The 25,136-nt window shown below is 38.9% G+C and overlaps 4 protein-coding genes and 1 non-coding gene across 7 annotated transcripts; 3 read left to right on the top strand and 2 right to left on the bottom strand.

Moving 5' to 3' along the window:
* Positions 1 to 345: 345 nt before the first annotated feature.
* Positions 346 to 6,063, top strand: LOC135610794 (uncharacterized). The gene is made up of 4 exons (XM_065105739.1): positions 346 to 1,284; positions 2,944 to 3,607; positions 4,411 to 5,108; positions 5,873 to 6,063. Exons 2-4 carry the CDS (start codon positions 3,000 to 3,002, stop codon positions 5,875 to 5,877), a joined length of 1,311 nt encoding a protein of 436 aa, XP_064961811.1. The 5' UTR covers positions 346 to 1,284; positions 2,944 to 2,999; the 3' UTR covers positions 5,878 to 6,063.
* Positions 6,064 to 6,488: 425 nt separating this feature from the next.
* On the bottom strand, positions 6,489 to 6,569 carry TRNAL-AAG (transfer RNA leucine (anticodon AAG)). Its single transcript has one exon. It is a non-coding gene; the product is annotated as a tRNA-Leu (tRNA).
* Positions 6,570 to 7,362: 793 nt separating this feature from the next.
* LOC135610793 (protein FAR1-RELATED SEQUENCE 9-like) lies at positions 7,363 to 11,697 on the top strand. Its single transcript, XM_065105738.1, has 3 exons — positions 7,363 to 7,446; positions 7,791 to 10,385; positions 11,333 to 11,697. The coding sequence occupies exon 2, from the start codon at positions 7,797 to 7,799 to the stop codon at positions 10,377 to 10,379; it is 2,583 nt and encodes an 860-aa protein (XP_064961810.1). The 5' UTR covers positions 7,363 to 7,446; positions 7,791 to 7,796; the 3' UTR covers positions 10,380 to 10,385; positions 11,333 to 11,697.
* A 1,428-nt stretch (positions 11,698 to 13,125) lies between these two features.
* Positions 13,126 to 18,404, top strand: LOC103983154 (RNA polymerase sigma factor sigB). Its single transcript, XM_009400334.3, has 7 exons — positions 13,126 to 13,311; positions 14,741 to 14,907; positions 15,507 to 16,112; positions 16,608 to 16,838; positions 16,939 to 17,079; positions 17,668 to 17,868; positions 17,976 to 18,404. The coding sequence occupies exons 1-7, from the start codon at positions 13,236 to 13,238 to the stop codon at positions 18,255 to 18,257; spliced, it is 1,704 nt and encodes a 567-aa protein (XP_009398609.2). The 5' UTR covers positions 13,126 to 13,235; the 3' UTR covers positions 18,258 to 18,404.
* Positions 18,405 to 19,740: 1,336 nt separating this feature from the next.
* Positions 19,741 to 24,363, bottom strand: LOC103983155 (serine/threonine-protein kinase STY13). 3 transcript variants are annotated; one of them, XM_009400336.3, is made up of 3 exons: positions 24,132 to 24,363; positions 22,807 to 23,930; positions 19,741 to 20,299 (listed from the first exon to the last, which is right to left on the bottom strand). In XM_009400336.3, exons 2-3 carry the CDS (start codon positions 23,715 to 23,717, stop codon positions 19,960 to 19,962), a joined length of 1,251 nt encoding a protein of 416 aa, XP_009398611.1. In that variant the 5' UTR covers positions 23,718 to 23,930; positions 24,132 to 24,363; the 3' UTR covers positions 19,741 to 19,959. The 3 variants fall into 3 exon arrangements, with proteins under 3 accessions (XP_009398611.1, XP_064961807.1, XP_064961808.1); XM_065105735.1 differs by having other exon boundaries at positions 22,807 to 23,997; positions 24,132 to 24,335; XM_065105736.1 differs by having other exon boundaries at positions 22,807 to 23,806; positions 24,132 to 24,335.
* Positions 24,364 to 25,136: the final 773 nt, after the last annotated feature.

The raw sequence follows: 25,136 nt of genomic DNA, 5'->3' as shown, positions 1-25,136 counted from the left end.
CGGTTGCCCGATTCAATCACTGCACATGCAACTGTCACGTCAAGTCCATGTCATCTTCTCCGTCTTCCGTGGCGATACGTCACCAATCGTCTCGATCTAATCGTGTGAGATCAGATCGAGCTTTGACAACAAGCAACGCGAAGGCAACCGATCCAACGCGAGCAGGTCTGCGATCTATGTTGCTCGGAGAGCGCCCATTGGATCGCAAGACATGAACAGATTCGCATTTACTCTTTCGCCTTAATCGGATTAGTATGACGCGACGAGTTCGGCGTTGTCCAAAGTCACGAAGTCGGGCGGGCGGTTGAAAGGGAGCCAAGGTCGAATAGATTATGTGCAAAAGCACTCGTCCTCAATCTCTCTGTCTGATGGCGATTGGATGATGGTCGAGAACAGCTGTCTCCAATTCACCGTCAAATTGCTTCGTCACCCAAGTCTGCACGCTATTATCATTTATATCCTCTCATTAATTCGTGCGGTATATATTTTCTGTTTCCTCCTCCGAGCTTTCCGATCTCCCTCTTTGGTCCCTCCCGCGTTCACTTATTGTCATCCGCCGGATCGAGAGGTTGTTGGGGGCTTTCTTGCTGGAAGAAGAGCTCGAGGGAGTGGAAAGATTTGATCTTTCTTCCTCCCTTTCGGTGTTTCTGGGTTGATCGAGTAGAAAACGCTTGTTCTGGAGGGGGAAAAAGGTCTGTGCTTTTGGGAGAAAAGTGCGATAATTCTTGCGTTTTCTGCTGGGTTGACGGTCCGGCCGTAAGGAACGTGTTTTGCTTGGGCTTTTCGGCTAAGAAAAGGGTGTACTTTGGTGTTTTTGATTTCCTCCCTCCTGGATTTACTCCTTTTTCTTCCTTTTTGGAGCTGTGAGCTGTTTGGTGGCATTTGCGGAAGAAAAGCGAGGGGGGGTTCGAGCTTGGGAAGCTATTATCTCTAGATAATCTTTGGCAGTGTTTTTTTGGACTCAGGAATTGGAGTCCTCTTCGGGGACGGAAGGCAGATAGATAAAGAGAAAGAAAGAAACGGTGAAGAAAAAACCCTTTTCTGCTCGGCACCACTGCGCCTCCCGGGCCTCAAAACGAAGATTTATGCGTTCCAAAATGCTTGCTTTTACTGCTTGGAAGACGATCTGATAAATGAAGTAAAGAAGCGAAAATGGAGTTCTCTTCAGTCCTGTAGGCTCCAAAAGCACCGTTTTTTATCAGTATTCTTGCCCTTGGAAAGAGGTTCGAGTTCTTGAGCCGCTTTGGAGGAAGCAGAGGGAGCTCATTTCGGGAAGACGATAAGGTACGCTTCCTCTCACTACTTCAACTTCCAATCTCCACAAGTATAATCTACACCGTATATGTATCTCTATTCTAGTGAAAGGACCTATCCACAACCAAGACGCAGATGCTTCTAATTAGCATACAATTTCAGATATCTAAGGGAGATGTAATCTGGATGTTGAGGGAGGAACAGAAAGAACTACTTCACCATGTATTTGAATAGACATCAGTGGGATTTGGAACTGCAGTCCAAGTTGATGGTGCTCCCGTTTGGCCAGAAGAAATGGAGCTGGCATTAGAGGTGTGTCCAGAACGTGAGGGAGAGAAATATCCCCACCCTCCACCGGGTTCTTGCTTGTCCGTTGAGGTCGAATGGTATGACACCCTTTTTCAGTGCCATGTCCATGGTCTCCATTGCCACCTCGTCCAGTGGGATCGGTGATGACTGGAAGAGATAATTGAGATCGAATAAGCTGTTTTTGGCAACATCCAATGGATTAGCACGCAGCTCAGCAACATCAATCCCATGGAACTGGAGAATGAAGCTCTGGTCGGAGAAGATGGCATGGCATCCTAGGCTGGTAGATCAGGTAGATGGCGAGCACGACGATACCCGTGATAATAACAACTATTGCTAGGATAGCACACAGAATAGCTGCTAGCCAGACTAGCCAACTGGTGTGTTGCCCGCGCTCAGAAATGAGCCTTGGCATCGTGATCTGCAATGAACATCATCCAGGGATAGGTTTTGCTACAGCCCTTTTTATGTTATGGTGTAGGTTTGATAAGGAGGTCAATTGGAAGTTTGGACATAAGGGAGGATCCCTACCCTGGGGTTCTTGCACCCAGGCTGTGCAAAGATTAGTATCTTCTTTGTCCTGGTGGAGGGCTATTGGTTTTCTCTTCGAAAATATTTGTTAAAGGGCCATGATAGCTTTACTGTTTGCCAAAGAAAATGCCATGTTTGCCTTCTGTAAGCCAGTTAGCTTTTTTCCTTTTTGAGGTACCACCATTAGTCACAATTGATCTGCAACCTTGCTGAGTATGCAACCTTTTTGGCTTTAGATCTTCCTTAACATCTATAAATTTATTTCCTCTTGTGGTCCATCTCGACAGTTTTAGAATAGATTATTGTGCTCGTGCCCATATAAAGGGTGTTGCTAGGTGGAGATTGGATCGATCCGGAACTACTTGTAACTTAATACGGTGAACTGAAAGCACAAGCTGTAGCAGATATGTTCAAACCTGAAAGACTCTACTTGTGTGTATGTATATGTCCATAGAGGAAAGAATTTTGAGCAAGGTTCTCTTTAATCGATGGAAACCATTACCTTGTTTTGTCCTTGAAGTAACCTTTGATATACCTTGATCATTTAGTTTTAGCAACTTCTGACCATGGAAAAAGAGCTCGGATACCTGGCAGGAATTACAACTTTAGTCGTTACGCATCTTAGATAAAACTAACTATGGGCAATTAATATTTTCTTATATCCTCCATTTAGTCGAAAATGGGCAATTAATACCAACTTTATTCTTTTTCGTTGAAAATGCTCACAAACTTCTTAAATCTTCAATGAATGAAGTTCCAGAGGTTCTGACTTGAGTTGCTCACTATCTGACGTAATTAGGGCACTGCAGTTCAGTTTCTTAAATCTAATACTTGTGCCTCTATAAACAGATGCTGATCAGATAACCACTTCTGGAAGACATGGGGAAGTAATACTTCAAAGAACAATGGATCCACAAACTTTTGTCCGATTGTCAATTGGATCCCTGGGACTTAGATTTTCAGTGGATGCTTTAAAGGCTAGGCGAGGCGCAGTACATGCATATTCTAAATGCTTCTGTGAGATCCGCCTGAGGGGTTTTCCCATTCAAACAGCACCTGTGCCTTTGATATCATCCCCTGAAGCCAGTCCAGATCCTGACAGCAATGTTATACTCTTCTATCTTGAAGAGTCTGATGTCAAAGCACTTGCACTTCCACGATGTTTCAGGACTTCTCAAGCGTATCTTGATATTGTGGTGTACATGGGGAGGCAGAGTTCACATTGTGGTGTCACAGGTAGAAAGCAGCAAATTGGGAGTCTCAGGTTAGAAATAGGTCCTGAGTGGGGTTTGGAGAAACCAGCATTGCTTCACAATGGTTGGATGCATATTGGGCAGAACAAACGAGAAGCAGAGAAACATGGACCAGAGCTTCATTTAAAGGTGAAGCTTGACCCTGACCTAAGATATGTTTTTAAATTTGAAGATGAAACTACCTTGAGTCCACAAATAGTTCAGCTACAGGGTACCATTAAGCAACCCATATTCAGCTGCAAGTTCATCCAAGACAGACGGTATAACAATCTCTTTTTTGTTATTTTTGGCTTTTTCTTCACTAAGTGGTGTTATAATAGTACACATTGCTACTTGTACGTGTAATTTTGTATTTTTGTTTTCAGATTTCAGTGGCCTTAACTTATGCTCTAAAACTTTAATCATTAGGTTTTCTTCTGATAATTAGCAAAATTTTCTTATCCTATAAAAATATGTTCAATCGTATTACTTCTTATCAGAACAGGATTCTAGGTACTTTAAGAATGCATTGGTGTCCAAAATACCTGTGGTAAGTAAACTTATTTTGCTCTGGTTGCTTGTAGATATATGATGTTTTCTTTACGAAAACCCAAGCCTTCTCTCCCTATCTTTGCATTTCTTTGTGTTGGAGTGTCTTCGGGTGCAAGTTTCTCATTTGATTATTGTTATGTTCTAGCTTCCTTGTTGGAAACACATTCATGATTAAATATTAATGCAATGAAAATATATTCCTTTCTGTTTAGTAGTAAACTTTGAATTGAGTACCTTCTTTGCTTGTTGGAGAATCAGCTAGTGTGATACAATTTAGTAATATCTTACATAATTTCACTCGGAAGTGGTTGTAGTGCACATTTCTGCTTATTTGTCGATGCCAACCAAATAGTAATTGACATCATATATGTTTTTCTGATGCTTGCATATTTGAAGCATGCCATCTGCTTTCATGTCCATTCATTTTAAACCACCATCAGTTGTCTATGATTAGAAGCAGCTTTAGACATTCTTCATTCATTTTTACTAATTACTCAGGTTGGTTTTGTTAATTATTTCCTTTCAACAACAGAACATCTCCACTGGATATGATTAGTGGCCACTGGACAAACTCAAACACTGAAAACCATGATGCTGAAAGGAGGGAAAGGAAAGGCTGGAAGGTTATGATCCATGATCTCTCTGGCTCTGCTGTAGCAGCTGCCTTCATGGCAACTCCATTTGTCCCATCCATGGGATGTGACAGGGTCGCTCGTTCCAATCCAGGTGCTTGGCTCATCCTCCGTCCTGACCCCGTCAGCTCCTCGGAGAGCTGGCATCCATGGGGTCGACTTGAGGCATGGAGAGAGACTGGACCACGGGATACCGTGTGCCTCCGCCTCCACATTCTTCCCGAAGGCCAGGATGCTGGGATCCTTGTTTCTGATGTGGCAATAAGCTCTGATAAGGGAGGAGAGTTTTACATAGATATGGATAGGCAGATGCCTGTTGGCATTCCTGTGGGAAAACCACAAGGCAGCACAGGCGAGTTCTGCTCAGCATCTTTGGCCCCCAGGGTTGGTAGATTTGTGATGAACTGTAAGGTGCAGGGAGAAGGGCAGTGCAGCAAACCACTGGTTCAACTTGCAGTGCAGCATGTGACATGCGTGGAGGATGCAGCTATCTTCATGGCTCTTGCAGCTGCTGTAGATCTTAGCATAAAAGCATGCAGGCCCTTTGGAAGGAAGTCCAAGAAAAAAGGGATTTTCCATTCTTTCCCAACATTACAGGGTATGTGTCTGTTTTCTCCCATCTTTTTATTTTTATTTTTTTATTTTTATTTTTTGCATCATTACTTTTGTCATTTTAATCTAAACCTGTGGCATTTGGTTGGATTATGTGCATGAATAGCACAAAACATCACACATATGCAGTACACAGATAGATTATGACCTCGTAGGCTTATTATACACTAGGTGTGGAGATAACTTAGATGTAATTCCTAAAGAGTAAATGGCTTTCATTTGAACTTCTAGCATTCCATTGCAGTCAAATGAAAGCTTTCTTGCAATGTGAATACAACTTTTGTATTGAGTTGGATACCAATGAATTTATCAAATTTTTACTGCTTCCTATTGCTTATAGTGTTCATTGGATTCCATAGTTAGGTTGTGATCATTTTCTGGGTGGAGAATATTTTGCATCATAAAATCCGAGGATAGAGATTCTTTATCCATATGGTCCCCCAAATTTGCAACTTGGGAGTTATAATTTGCTTCATTATGATCAGCACTGATGATATTTCTTTTCCCTTAGTATATTTGGTGCTTCATCACTTATCAATCAAAAAGAGGCAAATCATATCATATTATTTATTCTTTTTTCTTGCTTATTTGTCGATATGAAACACTTTCGCTGCGATGGCAGTGAGTGCAGGACCAGATCATGATTCTCGTGAGGCTTATGATCTGTTCTTCTGTCAATTTGTTTATCTGATTCCTTTTCAGCTAATACTTATGAATTCCCTCAACTTTCTTGTTTCAATGAATTTGCAGGATAACTTTTCTGGTGGTCTAATGATGATTGCTACATTCCATCCACTGCATGTTTTCTTTGTAATCACATTGCTTCGAAGGACTGTTCTCCTGTATCATACCTTTGTGATGTATCAGAAATAACTTTTGGGCAGCTGTTGTTTGACATCCTCAAATAATCCTGATCAATGTTGTGAACTTTCGATGGAGAATTTAATATTTATGGTCTAGTGCAGGTTATAATATAGGTATGTAATAGAGAAAAATTAGTCATTATTATACCCTTTGATAAACTTAAGCTTGACTGTTTCCCTAAATGACCAATCCTGTGTATACTTCAAAGCATTGTCGAAACATTTGGCTGTTGTTTGAGTAGATAGAAATTGTGTAATTTATTCCCGTCATTTGCTTAGTCTTAGGAGTCACATGACATGATTTATAGTCTATATATCATTAAAAAGGTAAATTCAATTCACGACGTTTCCGTTAATACAAAATATGGGAGGAGTATATATATATATATATATATATATATATATATATATATATATATAAGTTTTGAATAATTTATGAGTGACTTTATTTGGAAAAAGATTAAAATATGAAAGTGATTTTTCTAAAAAACAAAAAATATTTTTGTTGAGAGTGGGATTTGAACCCACGCCCTTTCGGACCAGAACCTTAATCTGGCGCCTTAGACCAACTCGGCCATCTCAACGTTTGTTGATGATTGATTAAAATAATTATACTTATACTAATATTTATAATATCTTAAATTATCCACCTACATCATTTACACAAAATACCCACATAATACATACGTATTAGCCATCCCTCCATTTCTTTGTATAATCATGAGAAATATTATTCCAATTATAATTTAACATTATTAGTGTGTGAGTGAATCAAAACCAATTATTTCCCTCGAGCTAAATTAAATATAAATATTTCGAACACATTCTTTCAAGCTCGTATTCATAGTTGTATGTTACGTAAGAGATATCCATACATCATAGCAAATATTGAAGTGTTTTTTGTGGGAAGAGCTATCCATACATCATAGCCTTTGATAACTATTTATATGATGAACGTGAATAAAAATAAAGACTTATTAAAAAGGGTGCCAATTAAACCCACGGTTTGGATCGAATCCAATTTAGCGGACGAAGCCCGACCGGTCTGGGCCGGACAGTGGTAGTATCTTTGGGCGAACGGATGAGCGTATTCGCGTCCCGAAATTTCAACCCGAAATGCTGCTCCCACCCACAAGGAGACGTGGGGGCCACAGATGGTGTGAGACATGTGGCTGATCTCGTGCGTGAAGAATGTGAAGATAGTGAGTATTGATCCTCGAGTGGTCAAGGAGCGCTTTTTCTTTGCTTTGGCTTCTTAGGGTTGCGATGCGATGCGGTGAGAGTAGGGCGTCGTCGCACCACCCACGGGGTGGAGAGAGTGAGGAGATCGGAGCGCGATAGAGACGCCAAGGCACCGAGCTACGGCCGAAGCTGGAAGTAAACTTGCCTTACCTCTTCCGAGTCACCTGTTCTGTTTCGATTTATCGAATCCATTTCCTCGTTTCGTTCGATTCGTTGCTCGTTAGGGTTCCTTCCCGTTATCTTTCCGCTCATTTCTTTCTCTTACTGAGTTTTCCCGTTCCTCGCTGTTTTTGATGATCTTTGATATTTCTCTCGTATCGTTCGTCTTCTGGATCACTTTCTGCGTTCTCTTGTTGGGATTTTCCGGATCAATTTCCTGCCTTTCGCAGGTTTCGAGTAGTAGATCGTGGGAAAGATGGTTTCTTTGGTCACGGAGTTTCAATTCTTTTGTATTGTGTTTGGTTCGAGCTGATTGGAGTGGATTTATGTATAGTTGATAGCTGTCGTACCTTCCCACTCACTGTTTTGCTCATGTTTTTGAGCTGATTATGATCTTTTTGCAGTTTGGGATGATGGATGGTAACCCCCACGGCGTTAATGGATTGATAGAACAGCATGTGGAGCTCGAGGACGACAGCATTAACTTCTGGACGACACTCGGTGTCAGTCCTCATGTCCACGTTGGGGAGCCCGAGCATCCTCTTGTGCCACAGCATCACCACCACCACATACAGCAGCAGCAACAGCAGTCTCTTGAGCTGGTGGAACAGTCAGTCCGAAGAGAGCTTTTCGCAGTGGAAGCGGATCGAAGACTAGAACCCTTTGTTGGTATGGAGTTTGAATCTGGGGAGGCTGCAAAGACTTTCTATATAGCATATGCTGGACGTGTGGGCTTCTCTGTTCGCATTGCCAGGTCACGACGGTCGAAATGCAACGAGTCCATCATAATGCTGCGATTTGTGTGCTCAAGAGAAGGGTTCAGCAGAGAGAAGCGTATTATTGCTGGCAAGAAGACGAGGAAACGGGCTGCTTCCATAAGAGAAGGGTGTAAGGCGATGCTTGAGGTGATTCGAAGAGGTGATGAGAGATGGGTCGTGACGAAGCTCATGAAGGAGCATAATCATGAACTTGGGATGCCAAGCAGGGTGCACTACATTGCCACAGAGGGAGATGCTGTGATGGATCCATATATCGGGATGGAGTTTGAATCTCTTGAGCTTGCCAAGACATTTTATTATGCATACGCAGGCCGTGTGGGTTTTGAAGCTCGTGTTCGACAGTCACGCCGATCATTGCATGATGAATCCCTTAAAATGTTGAAACTTGTTTGTTCAAAGCATCGCCATCATTCAGGGAGGGATAATGGTAGTGATGATAACAAGAGGGTACAGATTCAAGATCCGTCAAAAGAAGGTTGTGATGCACTATTTGAGATAATTCGGAAAGATGCTGACATTTGGATGGTTTCCAAACTCGTACTGGAGCATAATCATGAACTGAAACCTTCTTTGCGAAGCAAGGTTCGATGTGTCCGATCTCAAGGAGAGATACTGGTCATTGCGAAAAACTTTGCTGATACCCGCAATCTTCTGCTAAATGGCCAAGACACACAGCATCCAAGGGAGATTCGGTATAATGATTTAGGACCAGATGATGCTCAAAATCTGCTTGAATACTTCAAGAAAACACAAGCAGATAACCCTTTCTTTTATTATGCTGTACAGATTGAAAATAATAATTGCATGACCAACATCTTTTGGGCTGATTCTAAAGCTCGAATGGCTTACTACTACTTTGGTGATGTTGTTAGATTTGACACAAAATACATAAATGACAAGGAGCTGATGCCTATTGTTATGTTCACAGGTGTAAACCATCATCAACAACCAGTAGTTTTTGGATGTGCTCTGATGGTAGATGAGACAGAAGCATCATTTACTTGGCTTTTTGAGAATTGGCTTGTAGCAATGCCTGCACTGCATCCTGTCTCATTGATTACTGAACTAAACAGGACAATTACATCAGTTGTTGCTAAGACATTATCACAAACACGTCATTGTTTTTGCAAGGCACAGATCTTAAGTACCATACAGGAGGAATTGCCTGATTTATTTTCAGAACACATCCCTTTTCAAGGAGAATTGAAAGCATGCGTTGATGAGTCTGAAACGATTGAATCATTTGAATCATGCTGGGATGCAATGATAAATAGGTATTGTCTGAAGGAGAGTGTTTATATGCAATCACTGTACAATATCCGTCATCAATGGGTTCCAGTCTTTGTAAAGCAAACATTCCTTGCAGAAGTCCCTGGATCACAAAGTTGTGAAAACTTTGACAAAGTTATTGAAAAATATTTCACAACAAAAACCCCCTTACGGACGGCTGTTAGGCAACTATCTCAGACGCTCGCAAACCGGTATGAAAAAGAAGCACAAGCTGAGTTTGTGACATTGTTTGAAAAGCCATTTTTGAGGACTGCATCACCAATGGAAAAACAGGCAGCTGGTATCTACACAAGATCAATTTTTGACAGGTTTCAAGAGGAATTTGTTGAATCTTTGGGTTATCATGTGGATAAAATAGAGGATGGACCTATTAGTAAATATAGAGTGATGAGAAATGAAATTGATGATGAAATATACAGTGTTGATTTTAATTCCACTGAGAATAAAGCACACTGCAGTTGTTTCATGTTCGAGTTTTCTGGCATTTTGTGTCGACATGCGCTAAGAGTCTTTATAATCAATGGTGTTCGTGCTCTTCCTAATAATTACATATTGAAACGGTGGACAAAACATGCTAAGAGTGGCTTTGTCTTGGATGATTACGGTGTTGAGCTCAGAGGTAATGCTGAGGACCCTTCAATAGCACGATATAATGATCTCTGCCGTGATGCCATACGATGTGCAAGAGAGGGAGCAACATCTACAGAATTTTATGCAGTTGCAAAGGATGCTCTCCAGAAGGCTATAAATGAGATAGTGTCTGCAAAGCAAAAGAGAGGGCAGCAAACTCTGCAGAGTTTTATTACTTCACAGAAAAAGCAAACCAAAAAGGTTGTGAAGATCACTCCTAATAAAGATGCCTCTGGTAAGAACTTGAAGAAGCTAACATCAACAAAACTACTGGCAGAGAATGACATCAGATGATACAGTGTAAGATGAACCATGATATAAATGTCTTTTTGTTGTTTCATCAGCATAGTTTTAGGCTTTTAGCTATAGTATTATCTGTTGCCATTCATAATGCTGTAGAAGGTGAGCTGTGTATTATCGGGATGGAGCATATATGTACATAGGTGCACAGAAATACTGTTAGTAGCTTAAGTTCTGCCTGCATTTCAATGTTTGGGTTCCTTTTTGTTTTTTTTTCATATACTTTTTTGTTGGTTAGCTTAAAGAAAGTTCATATGTCCTATAAAAGTGGCCTAGCAACTTTCTTTAAACTTTTTTTTTGGGTTAAAAGGTCCTCCGATTATGTAAATCAGCATATCATCTTGTCTTTTAAGGTGACAGCATCATACACTGGTAAGAAGACAGTCTACAGTGTATTGCTTCTTTCTTTGCATTTTGTTGTGTTTACTCTGGCATAATGGAGGCAAGTGTTGACCAAGGAGGATTAAGAACCTTGTTCTGTTATATGCTAACATCAGGAAGCATGGGAAGTGTGATCGAAGAATAATGCGCTAATCGTTGACACACTTTTTTTGTTTCTTCTTATTTTGGCTTTATTAGGACTTAATGTGGTACAAAAAATCTGAACTTCCATATATCCCTTAAATCTATGGGATAGTACAATGGTTTAATAATAATTCAATGGCCATGATATGGATGCCGAAGCATAGCCTGTATTCTTCTTTCTTTTATTTATTGTGTGTATGCCGGTGTGAGTATGTTGTGGGTTGAGGTTTAAGATCATAAAATGGGCTTTGTGTTCCCATATGTATAAGTTGATTTTGTATTCTGACATCGAGCATGTTGTTAAACTTGTCTTAAAATAAAATGAATTTGGTTAGTTTTATCTGATACACATGATCTTTTTTTTAAGCATTAGTTGATTCTAGGTGATGTAGAGCTGTTCTAATTATGAGGTTACATTACAGGCCTCAAAGATTGATGGAAGTCTTTGTTGCTTTCTTGGGACAGTTGAATTTTTTCTTGCTTCCTTGAAATCCTGAGCTCCACTCGTCAAGGTTGGACTTCAACTATCCTCTTTTGTACGGTGTAAATATAGCTCTGGTCACATGAATAGCCATCTTATGTTCTCATGTATACCATCTCTCTGCTCACAGTACAGTGGCTATGTGCATCTTAGTAGATTCCCCTTTCTGTTTTTGTCTTGATAGTTGGGATGCTTTTACATGGCTGAAAAGTGCAACTACTTCTTTGTGGATTGTTGTGTGTTTCTACTGTCTCTTGGAATATTAGTACTCATGAAACATATCTACCACCATTTTGGAACTAGTCACCTTTCTGTGGTTCTTACAGATGAAAGTGATCATTGTAGTAATCCCTTGGTTACATTATTACTTTTCCAATTCATTTATCCTGTATCTGAAGCATGATGTATTTTGGTTAAATCAATTCCTTAGTCTGTGTATTCGTAGTCATGGAGATGTTTTAATTAAGGCTCATCACCAATATAAGCTCATTTTCTATGTTTCCGGTTTGAAACTTCAGCATAATTCTATGGTGCATTGGATCAGATTGAGAGATCTTTTTTAGCAAAACCATGTGAATTTTTATAGTTCTGTCATTAGAATTTGATGAAATTTGATTCTTTATCTGGTATCCAAAGGTCATCTTCCATTCTCATCCAGTGCATGATGATTTTGTATGTGGAAATTACATTTGATTTATAAGATTTTTCGGAGCATTTGGTTTTCAGTCATTGAATTGGTCACAACATGATTCTTTATCAGTTCAGACAATTATCTACTGCCAAAGGTGACATTGTTTTATTGTGTTCATTATAACTCAAACCTGTAAGTTTCAGATAACTGAGCAGCTACAGAGACAAGTCTCAGCCTCTCTCGGGTGAGTCTCTTCATTTCTGTTCTTGTTGTTCTCCCCATGCTCAGATATGGCTGAGTAGTCCAATATGGTATGACTGAAGATCTGAGATCAAAAATAATTATCATATGAGAGCCAATTGATTCATGTCATTGGGTTATTGGCCGAACCATTCAACAGGTTTGACTATATATTTAATAATTTCTCAAATAAATGTAATAATATATTAGATTAAGATATAAAATATATGAATAGAACGAAAATATCCTTCTCTTTTTCTTTTTCCTTTCGAGAAGGTAAAGGATGATTAGCATCAACTGGGAGCATGAGGTTGTCGAGAAGAGAAAAAGAGATTAAAATAGGTAATACAAGGGTTATAAATAATATATTATTTTAAAATAGGTAATTCAAGAAGTTGTAAATATGGTTAAAATAGATAATATATGTAAATAGTAAAATAATATTTTTATTATTTTTAAAGAATTATCAATAGTAAAAAGGAGACGTGATAATAAATTTCACATAAAAAAACTTAAGTATCTTTGAAAAAAAAAATGTAAATATTTTGATGATACATAAAAAGTTTGGAAATATTTGTAAGATTCAAACGGTCTAATTAATGAATCCGAAATCGGAGACCATCAAATCAATGGCAACTGCTGATTCGACATGCTAAATGATCAACACACTTCCATCTGCAAAGATCACAACAATACACCGAATCAAACTAATGTTCCAATCATCAAAAAATTGATCAGGTCTCACAAAATTTCCAATCAAACCACCCACGGCTCGGCTCAATTTTGAAACACCGACCCGACCGGTCGAGCCGGGCCGGTTCGTGTCTTATCCTGACGCCATCGCTCTGTATCTAATCTTTCTCGCGTGCGAACGTTCTCTCACCTAAGAGGCGGCGTCGGAGGAGGCTCGTCCACGGTGCTCTTCTTCGTCTGCCTGCAGCGTAGCCCCGAACTCCCCCGGAGGACGGCTTGGATGGCGTGCTTGGTGCCGCAGTTCAAGCCCCCTTCCTCCGACTCCCTCGCCAGGCCCTCCCTCCCCTCCCTCCACCGTAAGTAGACTCTGATCTTTGATCTGCTTCTTCTTTGGCCTCTGGTAGATTCGTCCCGGAGTGCACTGTTAAACTGATCGAGGGAGCGAATTCGAGTTCGAGCTCTGTTTAGAGTCATTTGTTAACGATGAGTTCGGTTTTCCAATGCCAATAGATGAGTCGTGCTCTGTTGTGCTTCCTTATCCAAGTGGCTTAATGGGGGCGGCATTTTCTCGGTTAATTGCTATGGATGGAGGCTTATTGCTGATGATCTCATATAAGATTTATTAGTAGCTAACATTGCGTTTGAATTTGACTCGTGTACTGCGCTCAGTGTCTGTTGCTGAAGTGGTGGTAGTTCGATCTGACAGACTGAATGCGCTTAATAGCTATCAAGGTTTCGATCATCGATGAAGTCTAAGGATAAAAGAGAATGGGATATATCTAAAGAATACATTAGAAACTCACAGTTCACTCATGGTTTAGTGTAGCTAATGTATCTTTCAGATGTAAATTGATTCGTTAAATTGGGAATTTTATGTTAGCATTTGTGATTTAGTGAGTTGCAAAAGCAACATTGTTTTTTCATACATGATGCAGAATTTGGGAGTAATATAGTTTGAAAAGCATGATATTTAAGCCTTTTGAAAAGGTAGATTGGAAACGCTAGTTCAAACACAAGCATGATTTAGTTAAGTTTGAACAATGAGGTCTTGCCAATACAGCATCTAGGATGAGTCATACAAAGTGCAACCTTAATTTTGCAAGTAAAGAGGTTGTTTCCAGGACTCCTATCTGGTAACTTAGATGGTAAAGAAGAAACCTCATTGTGACTCCAAATGTCGCCTCTCGTCATGAAACACCATACTTAAAGAATTACTCTTTGGTGAATTTGCGCTTCAACAGCAATAACCACAAACCATAATGTCCCAACTATTTAGGTTGACCACATGGATCTTTTGCTGCCATCCATTGAGTTTGTGCTTCATCTTCTATCATAAGATTGATATGTTGATATGAGAAAAGTTCATCATGTACTCCTTGACTGGACTTAAGATCTCTTGAAATGTTCTTCTATAGAGTCATTGTACTTGCTCATTTGTAAGGTTAAACATGATACTAAGAAGATTCAATCCTGTTCCTTTGACATGTTGCGCAAGAAGTGATGTGATTAAAAATAGGATTTTTTTTATCACGTCAAGGTCAGGTTAGATTTATCCAACTTCACATGATGGAGAATGCCTTTTTGGGTCCCGAGGACCTAATCAGCTTTAATCACAAGAAACATAAACTAGTAAGGTCAGTGATTCTGGAATGCTATATGCTCTCCTATATCTACACGGCTATTCCGTCGAGCTTTTTGAATGTTAATGTACACTGTCTTGAGTTGTTTATCTTATTTGATCTAGTTTACAGCAGCTAATTTTTTTAAAAAAAATTTTGATTGCAGCAAGGGCCAGAGAATTTGTTTGTTTCCGCAGTCGGTGTGTTTTATCCCCTACAACTGCTGTAATTGATTTTGAGCAGATACCTAAGTTGGAAGCTCATTCAACCTCTTCATCCACCTGTGCCATTAGACCATTAACATATTCTGGATCTGTTGGTCCACCCATCAAGGTCAGTGGTTGATTCGTGATACATTCCAGAAATTATAGAAAATGATTTTTCAAGTCATAAGATTTGAAAAAGATCCATTTGTGTATGTTAGTATTCTCGGACCTGTCTCAAGAGTTTTTGACACATTTTTAATGTTTTAACCAGAGGTACTGGAAATATTCCCAGGTGAATATTTAGTTAAGCGACACTGTAAAGGTTAAAATTTTTTGGTGAAACAGAAAATTTGTAATGATTTCCTACCATATTCGAGCCACTCAAAATTGCCAATCTCACTTGAGAATATGAAATGTTAGAGATTTAGTTTTTCTAACATCAAAACATGAAGCCTCTGTTATTGAATTGTGCTCTTATGTAGAGTTTAGAGGTCCAAACCCAAATCTGAAACCACATTAGTTGATTTCCATTGGGCTGCACTCGTGCATCCTTGGTACTTCATTTTTGCTTAATTCCTGTGCAGAATTTAACTTAGTGGTGCTTTTTTAACATAAATCTGATAAAAGAAAAGCTCATAATTTTACTGCTTGTTAACTTTACTAGGCAAATCCAGATCAATTTTCCGTAGCTCAGTTAGGAACATCTCTTCTGTATTGTGTTCTCAGACTAGCATTGAAGCAACCTTGGCTTCGGAAACACTTCTTCAATGTGATGAGGCAGTAATAGCAGCTGCTGCTGCTGAAGCAGTTGCTCTTGCTAGAGCAGCGCTTGAACTTGCAAAAGATGCAGCTCAGATGATAGGGAAGAACCTGTCAGCAGAAGTTGAGAAGCTGGAAGAGACTCCATCAGAAGCTGACATCAAGTGGCTTGAGAGGGTTAGCCTTACTGAAACAGAATGGGCTGGCTTTACCAACCATCCTGCTGCAACAGAAACTATACCGTTTGAATATAATGTTTCCCTAGATCAATATGCAAGTACAGATATATCCAGTTCAACATTTGATGAACCTGAATTCCAAGGGATGCAACATATTGAAAACATCGCTGTGAGATCTGGGCGCCAAATTGAGAGAAGAGCTAGAAGAGCAAGAGCAGCAGACAAGGCTACTGCTGGTGTTATTTCTTTAAAGTCTGGTTCCTCTGGAAAGAAAAAGCGTTCTGCTTTTCAGGAGATTGACTATTCAGATCCCTTGCGTTACTTGAGGGGAACAACAAGTACATCAAAGCTTCTCACAGCAGCCGAAGAAATAGAATTGTCAGAGGGAATTCAGGTACGAACTAATGCACTTGAAGTTTCAAGCTGTTTATTGCTACAGATGTCTGTGAATGGCTTAGACAACTTTCTTCCTTGGTTTGTCTGTTTGTATTATTACGACTTGTAGAAAGGTTTTATTTCTATGGAGTACGTGTGGTTGTAGATATAATTACAAAACATGAAGACAAAAAAAAGTATATTTATTACATTACAATGAAGCTTGCAGGTTTTCCACTGATTGTCTGCATCTGCAAAATCAGAGTGGTATTCCCTGTGGCTTGTTTTTACTATTTGAACTGTAAAAGGGCAAAACTGAGTGGTTCTTTTTAACTTCGGTCAACTTTGATAAAACATATTGGCCACATGATATGTTGCTTTCTTGCAAAATGATTCCCTCAGCATCTAAAAGATAACCACAAAAAGCTCTAGGTGCAAATTCAACCATGATGCTAAAGTCTTTATCCAGACTTTCATCTACGTCTAACTTTTTCTTCTTACTGAATGTCATCAGAGTCTACTAAAGCTAGAAAGGCTACAACAGGAACTTGCAGAGCGAAATGGTTGTCAACCAACCTTTGCCCAATGGGCTGCAGCTGCTGGAATTGATCAGAAGACTCTGAGGAAGCGCATAAACCATGGCACATATTGCAAGGATAAAATGATTAAAAGTAACATACGACTAGTTATATCAATAGCAAAAAACTATCAGGGTGCAGGAATCAACCTTCAGGATCTTGTTCAGGTGCTTCCTTATATTAGATGCATGGGGATTGATTTTTCATTGTAGTCTTCTTGGTGCAGTGTCTAGTTTCAGGATGTTGAATTTTGAATTTTTCCTGCAGGAAGGATGCAGAGGCCTGGTAAAGGGTGCTGAAAAATTTGATGCTTCTAAAGGCTTTAAGTTTTCAACATATGCACATTGGTGGATCAAACAGGCTGTTCGTAAGTCTCTTTCAGAACAATCCAGGACTATTAGATTGCCTGTAAGTTTCCATTCAATATTTTTATGTGGATTTTTCAATTGGTATCATGCATTTCTTTAGGAATAGGACAGAAACCAAATGCATTAGAGAAGACAAACATAGTTATACTGTGAGTGCTATAAATAATGGACACGCACACACACACAATATATATATATATATATATATATATAATTAGTTCTTGTATATTATAAGAATTTAGCTCCCATAACATGCTAAAATTCAGAATGCAGAGGCATGCATGATATCACTATGTTGTTTATTGTGCTGTAGTTTTCTGTACTTCGGCTCTTGAGAAAGTGGTTAGAGAATAGTGTTCTCCTTCCATTTCTTTCAGTGCCTTGTTTAGGTGTAATTCCTACATGAATTGAAGATCAACATTCTTCATTATGGAATAGACGTTCTTAACCTTGAAAACTAAGTGAACAATGAGAAAAGTTATGTAATCTAAAGGTCAGTCTCTAAGCTAAATGTTAAGGCATTAATTTCTAAATCTCATTCACCGGAGAAACATTAGGGTTCTGCTTGTACTTGTTTCTGGATATCCAAATGTGAAAAATAAGTATCTCTATATTGTGGGTTCCACAGTTTCATATGGTTGAGGCAACTTACCGAGTCAGAGAGGCCAAAAAGAAACTGTACAGTGAGAACGGAAGGCATCCTGACAATGAAGAAGTTGCAGAAGCAGCTGGGTTATCAATGAAGAGGCTTGCTGCTGTGATGCTGACCCCTAAAGCTCCAAGATCTCTGGATCAGAAGATCGGAATCAATCAGAGCCTGAAAGCTTCAGTTTGTCACATCCTATTCTAGGATTTTTATATACATCTTTTTATCATCAACCAATCTAGTTTTTAGTCTCATGTACTTTTGAGTTTAACGGGTGTAGTTTTCCACAGGAAGTCATTGCTGATCCTGCTGCCAAGACATCAGAAGACATACTCATGAAGCAATTCATGAGGGAGGATCTGAACAAGGTGCTGGATACCTTAAATCTGAGGGAGAAGCAGGTCGTGAGATGGAGATTTGGGCTTGATGATGGAAGGATGAAGACGCTACAAGAGATTGGAGAGTTGATGGGAGTGAGCAGGGAGAGGATTCGGCAGATAGAGTCCTGTGCTTTCAGAAAACTGAAGAGCAAGAAGAGAACAAAGAATTTGCGGCAATATATAATTTCGTAAGTTATTTTAGATCCCCCGATGTCGCTGCACATTCTTTTCCTCACAACCAATCATCAGAACTTGTAATTCTCCCATTCACATTTTGTATATTTAAAATTCAATGTAGAGAACTGCAATTATCTAACAAAGGCTCAAGAATTAGCAGTAGTCAATCTGTGTTTTCTGGTTGTAGTATGGCAGAAGCAGCGACTTAAATAGACTTCTTTCACATCATTAAGAATAATCTCTATATTTGTGGAATCCATTGCTCAGAAGTTTCAACTCATAAACTGTCATCTCTAAACTTATCATCAAACGGTTTAAAATATTATTTTTTGGGAATTTATGCATGTTTTGTTGCAAAGAGTAAGGATCCCAAGGCTAGTCCTATTAATTGTCAAAGTCGTACAAGGTAAATTAGTTAATATCATTAAGATCTATTGGATTCATCTTGGGTAGGATTTAGTATACCATCAACATATCAATATAATATTTTAAATGTAAACTTATTGGATGAGGTTTTGAATTCTTATTCTATGAAAAGTGGGTCTCATGACGGGTATTAGAAAGGTACTCTGTCTCTATATGTTTTTGGTGTAAAGCACATACAAAGCATGTTTCTCCCAAGTAATACAGTGTGGTATTTATCGATTCGATCAACCATTGCGGTGCCGATCTACACTCAAAGCTAGATGATCAAATCCGATTTGTTATTTATTATTATTATTTCTTTTAAATATCCTATCATATGATGTATTAGGACTTGTGACTCACTTATCATTGCTAACGCATCCTCCTCGTTACGATACATTCCGATACCAATAAATCTCCTTGTCCTTTTCCTTTATCGTCTCTTCTTTTTTTTTTTTTCTTTTTCTTATCGGATCTTCTTTCTTCTACTTCTTCCTCGCACCTTGCCTTATCAATACCTATATCACTCCCTCATGGATTGATGTGGATATGATATCTAAAATTGAATGGTGCATCATGGATTGGCGTGGGTGTAGTATCCGAAATTGAATATCAAAATTAAAAACATTTGTCATCATTGTATGAATATAAATAGAACGAAAAAAAAAAGGAATACTTGCAAAATGGAATGGATATCGCAAGGACATCGTATTATTGATCTTAGTAAAGATGATAATGCAACTGGACTGATGGCAATACATATAATCCATCCATCCATCTGCAACAGAATCGTATATAATAATTTTCAGCAGCTCATCGTGGAGGCACATCAGAGAATGAAATAAAAAGTTTCAGTGAATCTGAAGCCTCTAATTCTGAAAAAACAAAAAAAGAAAAGATTTGATAAAATTTCAGTAACTCCTGCTATGAACTTTTTGGTGTTCTCTGGATAGGTTAATCCTAGTCTATGCTATCCAAACACCAAATAAATGAAGTTCAGTCTCAAACATCCAACAGGCCTGCTGAGATTATGCTGTGTTAGATATCAACTCAGTGTAACACATCTTGTAGAAGTTTAGAGGAAAAAACAGAGTGACCATAAGAGTGAAACACCTTCATTTCACAGAGAAGCCATGAACTAAACACAGGCAGAGCTGCCAACAAAAAAACAGATTTATCTTAATCGTAAATATTTCTGCAAAGGCCGGGCAAATAAAATCCACATACAGAACAAATTTTTCTACTTTAACCAGTCCGTTGATTGGCTGCCTTCATTCTATCTCTAGTAACTTTCATGAACCTGTTTCCAATTTCAGTCTGTGGTCATCGGTTCGGACATGCAACATCTAAATCGAGCCTTTCGGACAGTGCTTACGATCTCCATCTCTGCAGTCTCCAGCATTCTAACAACCTCTGTGAAGGGAGGACGCACATCAGGGTTTGCGTCCCAGCAGCGGGTCATTATCTCGCCAAGCACCGGAAGGCAATCATGCGGTATGATCGGTCGGACACCCTTGTTAACGACAGCAAATGCTGCCTGCACAGCTGTCATGTTCTGGAAGGGAAGCATACCAGTTATAAGCTCCCACAACACAATGCCAAAACTGTAAACATCAACTTTGTGATCGTATGGTCTATGCTGGATCATCTCTCTGCATACAAGACATTAGTCCAATTAGGCAGCAAACTGGATCTGACAAAGTAAAAACAAAACAGTTGTGAATTTTAGTTGGAAAAGCAAAATTCTGTTTCAACAGTTGGATATATATATATATATATATACATATACATATATATATATATATATATACATATATACATATACATATATATACATATATATACATATATACATATACATATATATACATATATATATATATATACATATATATACATATATATACATATATATATATATATATATATATATATATATATCAAAGAGATAAGACAAGATAAACAAATAAGGTACTGAACTATCTGTACTTGCTCAGACATATTATGATCATGATGCCTCATTACCACATTAATATTTTTCATCAGAAAAAAACCAAGGTTTCTCAAGCTGGCCAGAAAATTTCAGGCTGCAAAGGAACAGATGGAACACAATGTTTCACAAGATCCTAGAGTGAGCTTAATCCAGTTCATCATAATAGACTGCATCAGATATGCCTAAATAACTCTGTTAAACAACGGAACCACCAAACATCAACTGCATTGACTAATTTGAAGCAGATGTAGGAAATATAACAAATATACCAAATGAGAGTCAAGTTTCTACAAGTATTCATTTTGAACAAGTAATATACATTTTGAACAGAATATCAATAAAATAATTTTTCAAGTACTGTGTTGCATATCTATTCTTGTTTTCTGAAAAAAAAAAAGCCCACTGTGATATCTGAAGTTCCAGGAAGAACAAGATGATTTAAAAGAAAAACTTCAGAAAGCCTTGGTATGAGAAAGGTTATTTCCCTATTGGCATCTAAATTTTAGAACAGGTTTAGAAACAATCTAAAATTTACTATTGGCATCTATGCATGGTAAAGCCTGCATGTAGTGCACCATTATGGGCCTTTTCAATGCGCACGCCAAGTTATACTACTAAACACAAAGTGCAATGGTGTATCCGGCAAGGAAAGACGGGATCATCACACCATACTAGAGTCGAAAGTGAAGACCAGTAGTTAATGAATAAGACATGAGAAATAAATATAATATATCTATCAGCACAGTTTTACCATTGAAAAAGTTTTTTGCATTAGCAAAACCGAACACTATGGAAAAATTAACTTGAAGCAAGCCACTAGACTCCTTATAACAATTTATGAGCTCAAGAAAAAATAAACAAAGTTAAAGACCATAAAGAATATACAAAGCTAATGACACAAGGAAAGAAGCCTCAGAAAATTTTGTTAGTTGAAAAACCCATTCCGGAAAAACCAGACATAACACTGATCCTGCATACACGTGTCCTTGGAAGCATTACCCGCAATTTTCAGTAGAAGGGAATCAACAAAAGTTAATCAAGAAAATTTCCATATGCCTAACTAATCAAAGATTATTCAAGAAACAAGTTCATTCATCGGCAAATTAATCTTATTTTCAAGATTTTATTTTAGGAACACAAGTTGATGAGCCAACCCAATGGAGCAATTTATATAAGCTTTGCCTCAAAAGAGATATATGAAAACAATAATATAACAGAACTACGAAAGGCATCAGTACTGCCAGTCAATACTAGCTTTCTGCTCAATAGAAGTCTCAAATAAAGCACTTGACACCAAGTAAGCACACATGCACAGAAGATGTTGGATGCCATTTGCATGACCATAGAAAATATAACCATGAGACCATCAATTATCTATGAAACACAAGTAATACACTGTAAGCCTAAATTAATTCAAACCAGATGTGTGAGTTGGCTTTCTTTCTTGCATTTTCTGAGGCAAAAAGCTCCCTTCCTTGCATTTTTCTCATCCAATAGTAAGATCCCCTATAAAAGGAAGATATACTACAAAAAACAAAACTTGACATCACAGTTTTAAACAAATTAAAAAAATAATTCTAAGGGGCTTTCTGATTGTCTTTAACTACACAGACTGGGAACCTTTTGTATATTGGGTGTCACGCTAAAATGGAAAAGGGATTTTCATCAAACTTGTTTCTCCAATTTTCTTGTCAGATTTTATAAAACAAGAACATAGAATAGCAAAAGCATGCTTTCTTAATATTCATTCTCAACAATTTGCATAATTATATAAGTAACATCCAACAATGACAGAACATATGAAAGTAGAGGTAAAATCTCACAAGCATTGGGAGGTCTAATTTGCAAGAACAGGAATATACACAATATATTCATGGAACCACAAGATCCTAGCATCTCAAGCAGCTATCATAGAAGGATTTTTGGTCACATATATACAAAAGAAATTGAGACTAGCAGGCAGAATCTTATCCATTATACTTTCTCCATCTATATCCAAAAGCTTAACTTATAAATTATAACCTAAATATACAGTAAGAAGTTTTATTTGAACCATCTTCCAAAATTTATGTAGCAGGTCAAGCAGAACTAGAACATAAATTGCAAACAGAACTTCTTAAGAAATTGTCATGATGACACATCAAGAAAGTAGAATTATTCACTTACGGAGCCATCCAACGGTAAGTTCCAGTCTCCGGCGTCATCCCTTCAGTTTTCACCTCGATACGAGCCACTCCAAAATCAGCAATCTTTATTGATTTGTCTGTGAAAATCAGAAGATTGTCTGACTTGAGATCCCTGTGAATGAAACCTAGCCCATGAACGTAGGCCATTCCCCTTGCGACGTCAAGAGCCTGTCTTACTGCAAGCCTAAGTGGCACTGACCTGTTCTGTCTCTTCATCAAGAACTGCCTCACGGAACCACCCTTAGCATACTCAGTTACAATGCACCACACAACAGGCTTCCTACAAGCCCCGATCAACCTCACAATATTGGGATGCTTCAGAGTGGCCAGCATCATAACCTCCTGCACAAACTGCTGCTCCATCAATTGTGCTCTTTCTAGGTCATTATCTGGCCTCTCCAGCAGCTTAATAGCTACATCTTCTCCATTGTAGGTACCCTTGTAGAGCTTCCCAAAAGCCCCTTGAGCAAAGGGCAGACCTATATTGAGCTTGTTAAGATCAATGGTCCACTCCTCATAACCCTGCAGAGTCTCCGTGGGGTGTCGCATGTCCAACAGGGCATGTACCAACGCATCACCAGTCAGCCCCGGGTTAACCCTGCCAGGTCGGGCGACACTGTGGTCAACAGAGTAATTCGGGGTGGCAATCTGGCGGAGACCGGGGTGGTTGAGGATGCCGGTACGCGAGTCACTCGACCCAACGCTACTGGCGTCCCTTGACATAGCCATGGATCCACCATTGACGCTAGTCTGCATGCTGTTGATGCTATCAATCGACATGTTGGAGCCCTCCCCGAGCTTCCGATAGTACGCCATATCATAGAAGCTGCTTCCGTTGTCGATCCCTCCAACGCTACCCATGATTCCAGGAAATCTGGGGCCTTCCAACATCTCTGATCCGGACAAACCCGTTCCGATGAGCCAAGCCCCAATCTTCACACAGACCCCAGCATTCGAGCTTCAATGCAAGTCCCAAGAACCTAGAACCAGATCAATCCAGTTTTCGCTTCGTCTTATACACAAAATCTCAACTTTCGACCAAATCCACACGCACAGCCACAAAGTGAGACGAAATCAACAAGAATCGAGGCACCACTTTTCCGCCTGTTTCAAGAATTACCGACAAAACCGAGTTGATTACCTCCGAATCCACTACATCTAGACGCAACACCTACGATAAACTCCACAAGGGAAATAGAAACCAAATCACAGAAAAACAGCAAGCATTCAGCGGGGAAACGATCGAAGACTCCATGAAAACCAACCAGTGTCGGCCAAGGGGCGACGGATTTCGACGGGACTTACCTCTATCGAGAGAAATTATCTCCCGAGATAAAGACCGAGGAACAAGCCAGGATCGCGAGCGCGCAAGGCGGGGATGGGGGAAGACGAGGAGGAACAACGAGTAGGTGAGCACTTGTGACCCCTTTCTTGGAGGACCGGAGAGGGACACGACGACCACGCAGTGAGCGAAGAGCGAGTCGTTTCCTTCTCTCCCTCTCTCTCTCTCTCTCTCTCTCTCTTTCTTCTCGGTCTCCTTGCAGCCATTTACTCGAGTTTTTATTTATCTTTTATTTTCTGGGATGGATTTTTTACGTCATGTTTAATTACTTTTTTTGGTCGGCGTGGTCGGCGGACGCGGGTCCGTTAAGCTCGTTTCCTCGCCGTATTGATGCCCCGATTAAATCGCCAGCTTGCATGCATGTTCTGGAGGAGATCCCGTTGATCTTTTGCGGATATATATATATATATTGGTTTAGCATATATGCCTTTTAAAGGGTTATAGTTAAACACTTTCTATTTAATTGAAATCTTCAGGTATATTAATATCAAGTGTATTTTAGATTTTAGTTAGAGTTCAGAAGAGATTGTCCTGGATTTTCTTGATGATCGGTGAATATTAATGTTTGAAGGCAAATTAAAATTTATAATGATAAAAATATTATTATATCAATATATGTGAAATTTCTGTAAACTTACTATTTAAATAAAACACATACTCTTAAAAGGTTAGAATGTTGAAGTACATTTATAAATGTCAAAAATGAAAGCAGGATTTATTATGATAAATCGATAATTTTTTATCAAATGCTAAGCTTATATTTATATATTCTTTAATTAGATTAAATGATAGAATGGCTAACGAGTCAGACATTTGCATGGTGTTTGTTGAATTTAAACCAAGACAATACAATTGACTATAAGGAGAATATAAAGGGAAGCTTCGTAAAGGTTTTCCATTAAAGTTAAGTTTTAATATAATTTATATTTTAAACTGTAATTATTAAATCTCGCATTGTGATTGTGACG

Source organism: Musa acuminata, chromosome BXJ2-4 (assembly GCF_036884655.1).
Source record: "Musa acuminata AAA Group cultivar baxijiao chromosome BXJ2-4, Cavendish_Baxijiao_AAA, whole genome shotgun sequence".
NCBI lineage: Eukaryota > Viridiplantae > Streptophyta > Magnoliopsida > Zingiberales > Musaceae > Musa > Musa acuminata.
This window is presented reverse-complemented; position numbering and strand designations above follow the sequence as displayed.

Bases quoted from the DNA above. Each gene is read 5' to 3' on its own strand.
- LOC135610794 (XM_065105739.1), top strand. From the start codon at position 3,000: ATGGATCCACAAACTTTTGTCCGATTGTCAATTGGATCCCTGGGACTT. The intron at 3,608-4,410 runs GTATAACAATCT...TTTCAACAACAG, and splicing joins AAGTTCATCCAAGACAGACG to AACATCTCCACTGGATATGA.
- LOC135610793 (XM_065105738.1), top strand. From the start codon at position 7,797: ATGATGGATGGTAACCCCCACGGCGTTAATGGATTGATAGAACAGCAT.
- LOC103983154 (XM_009400334.3), top strand. From the start codon at position 13,236: ATGGCGTGCTTGGTGCCGCAGTTCAAGCCCCCTTCCTCCGACTCCCTC. The intron at 13,312-14,740 runs GTAAGTAGACTC...TTTTGATTGCAG, and splicing joins CTCCCTCCCCTCCCTCCACC to CAAGGGCCAGAGAATTTGTT. The intron at 17,869-17,975 runs GTTTGTCACATC...AGTTTTCCACAG, and splicing joins ATCAGAGCCTGAAAGCTTCA to GAAGTCATTGCTGATCCTGC.
- LOC103983155 (XM_009400336.3), bottom strand. From the start codon at position 23,717: ATGTTGGAAGGCCCCAGATTTCCTGGAATCATGGGTAGCGTTGGAGGG. The intron at 20,300-22,806 runs GTAAGTGAATAA...TCTTGTATGCAG, and splicing joins ACTTACCGTTGGATGGCTCC to AGAGATGATCCAGCATAGAC.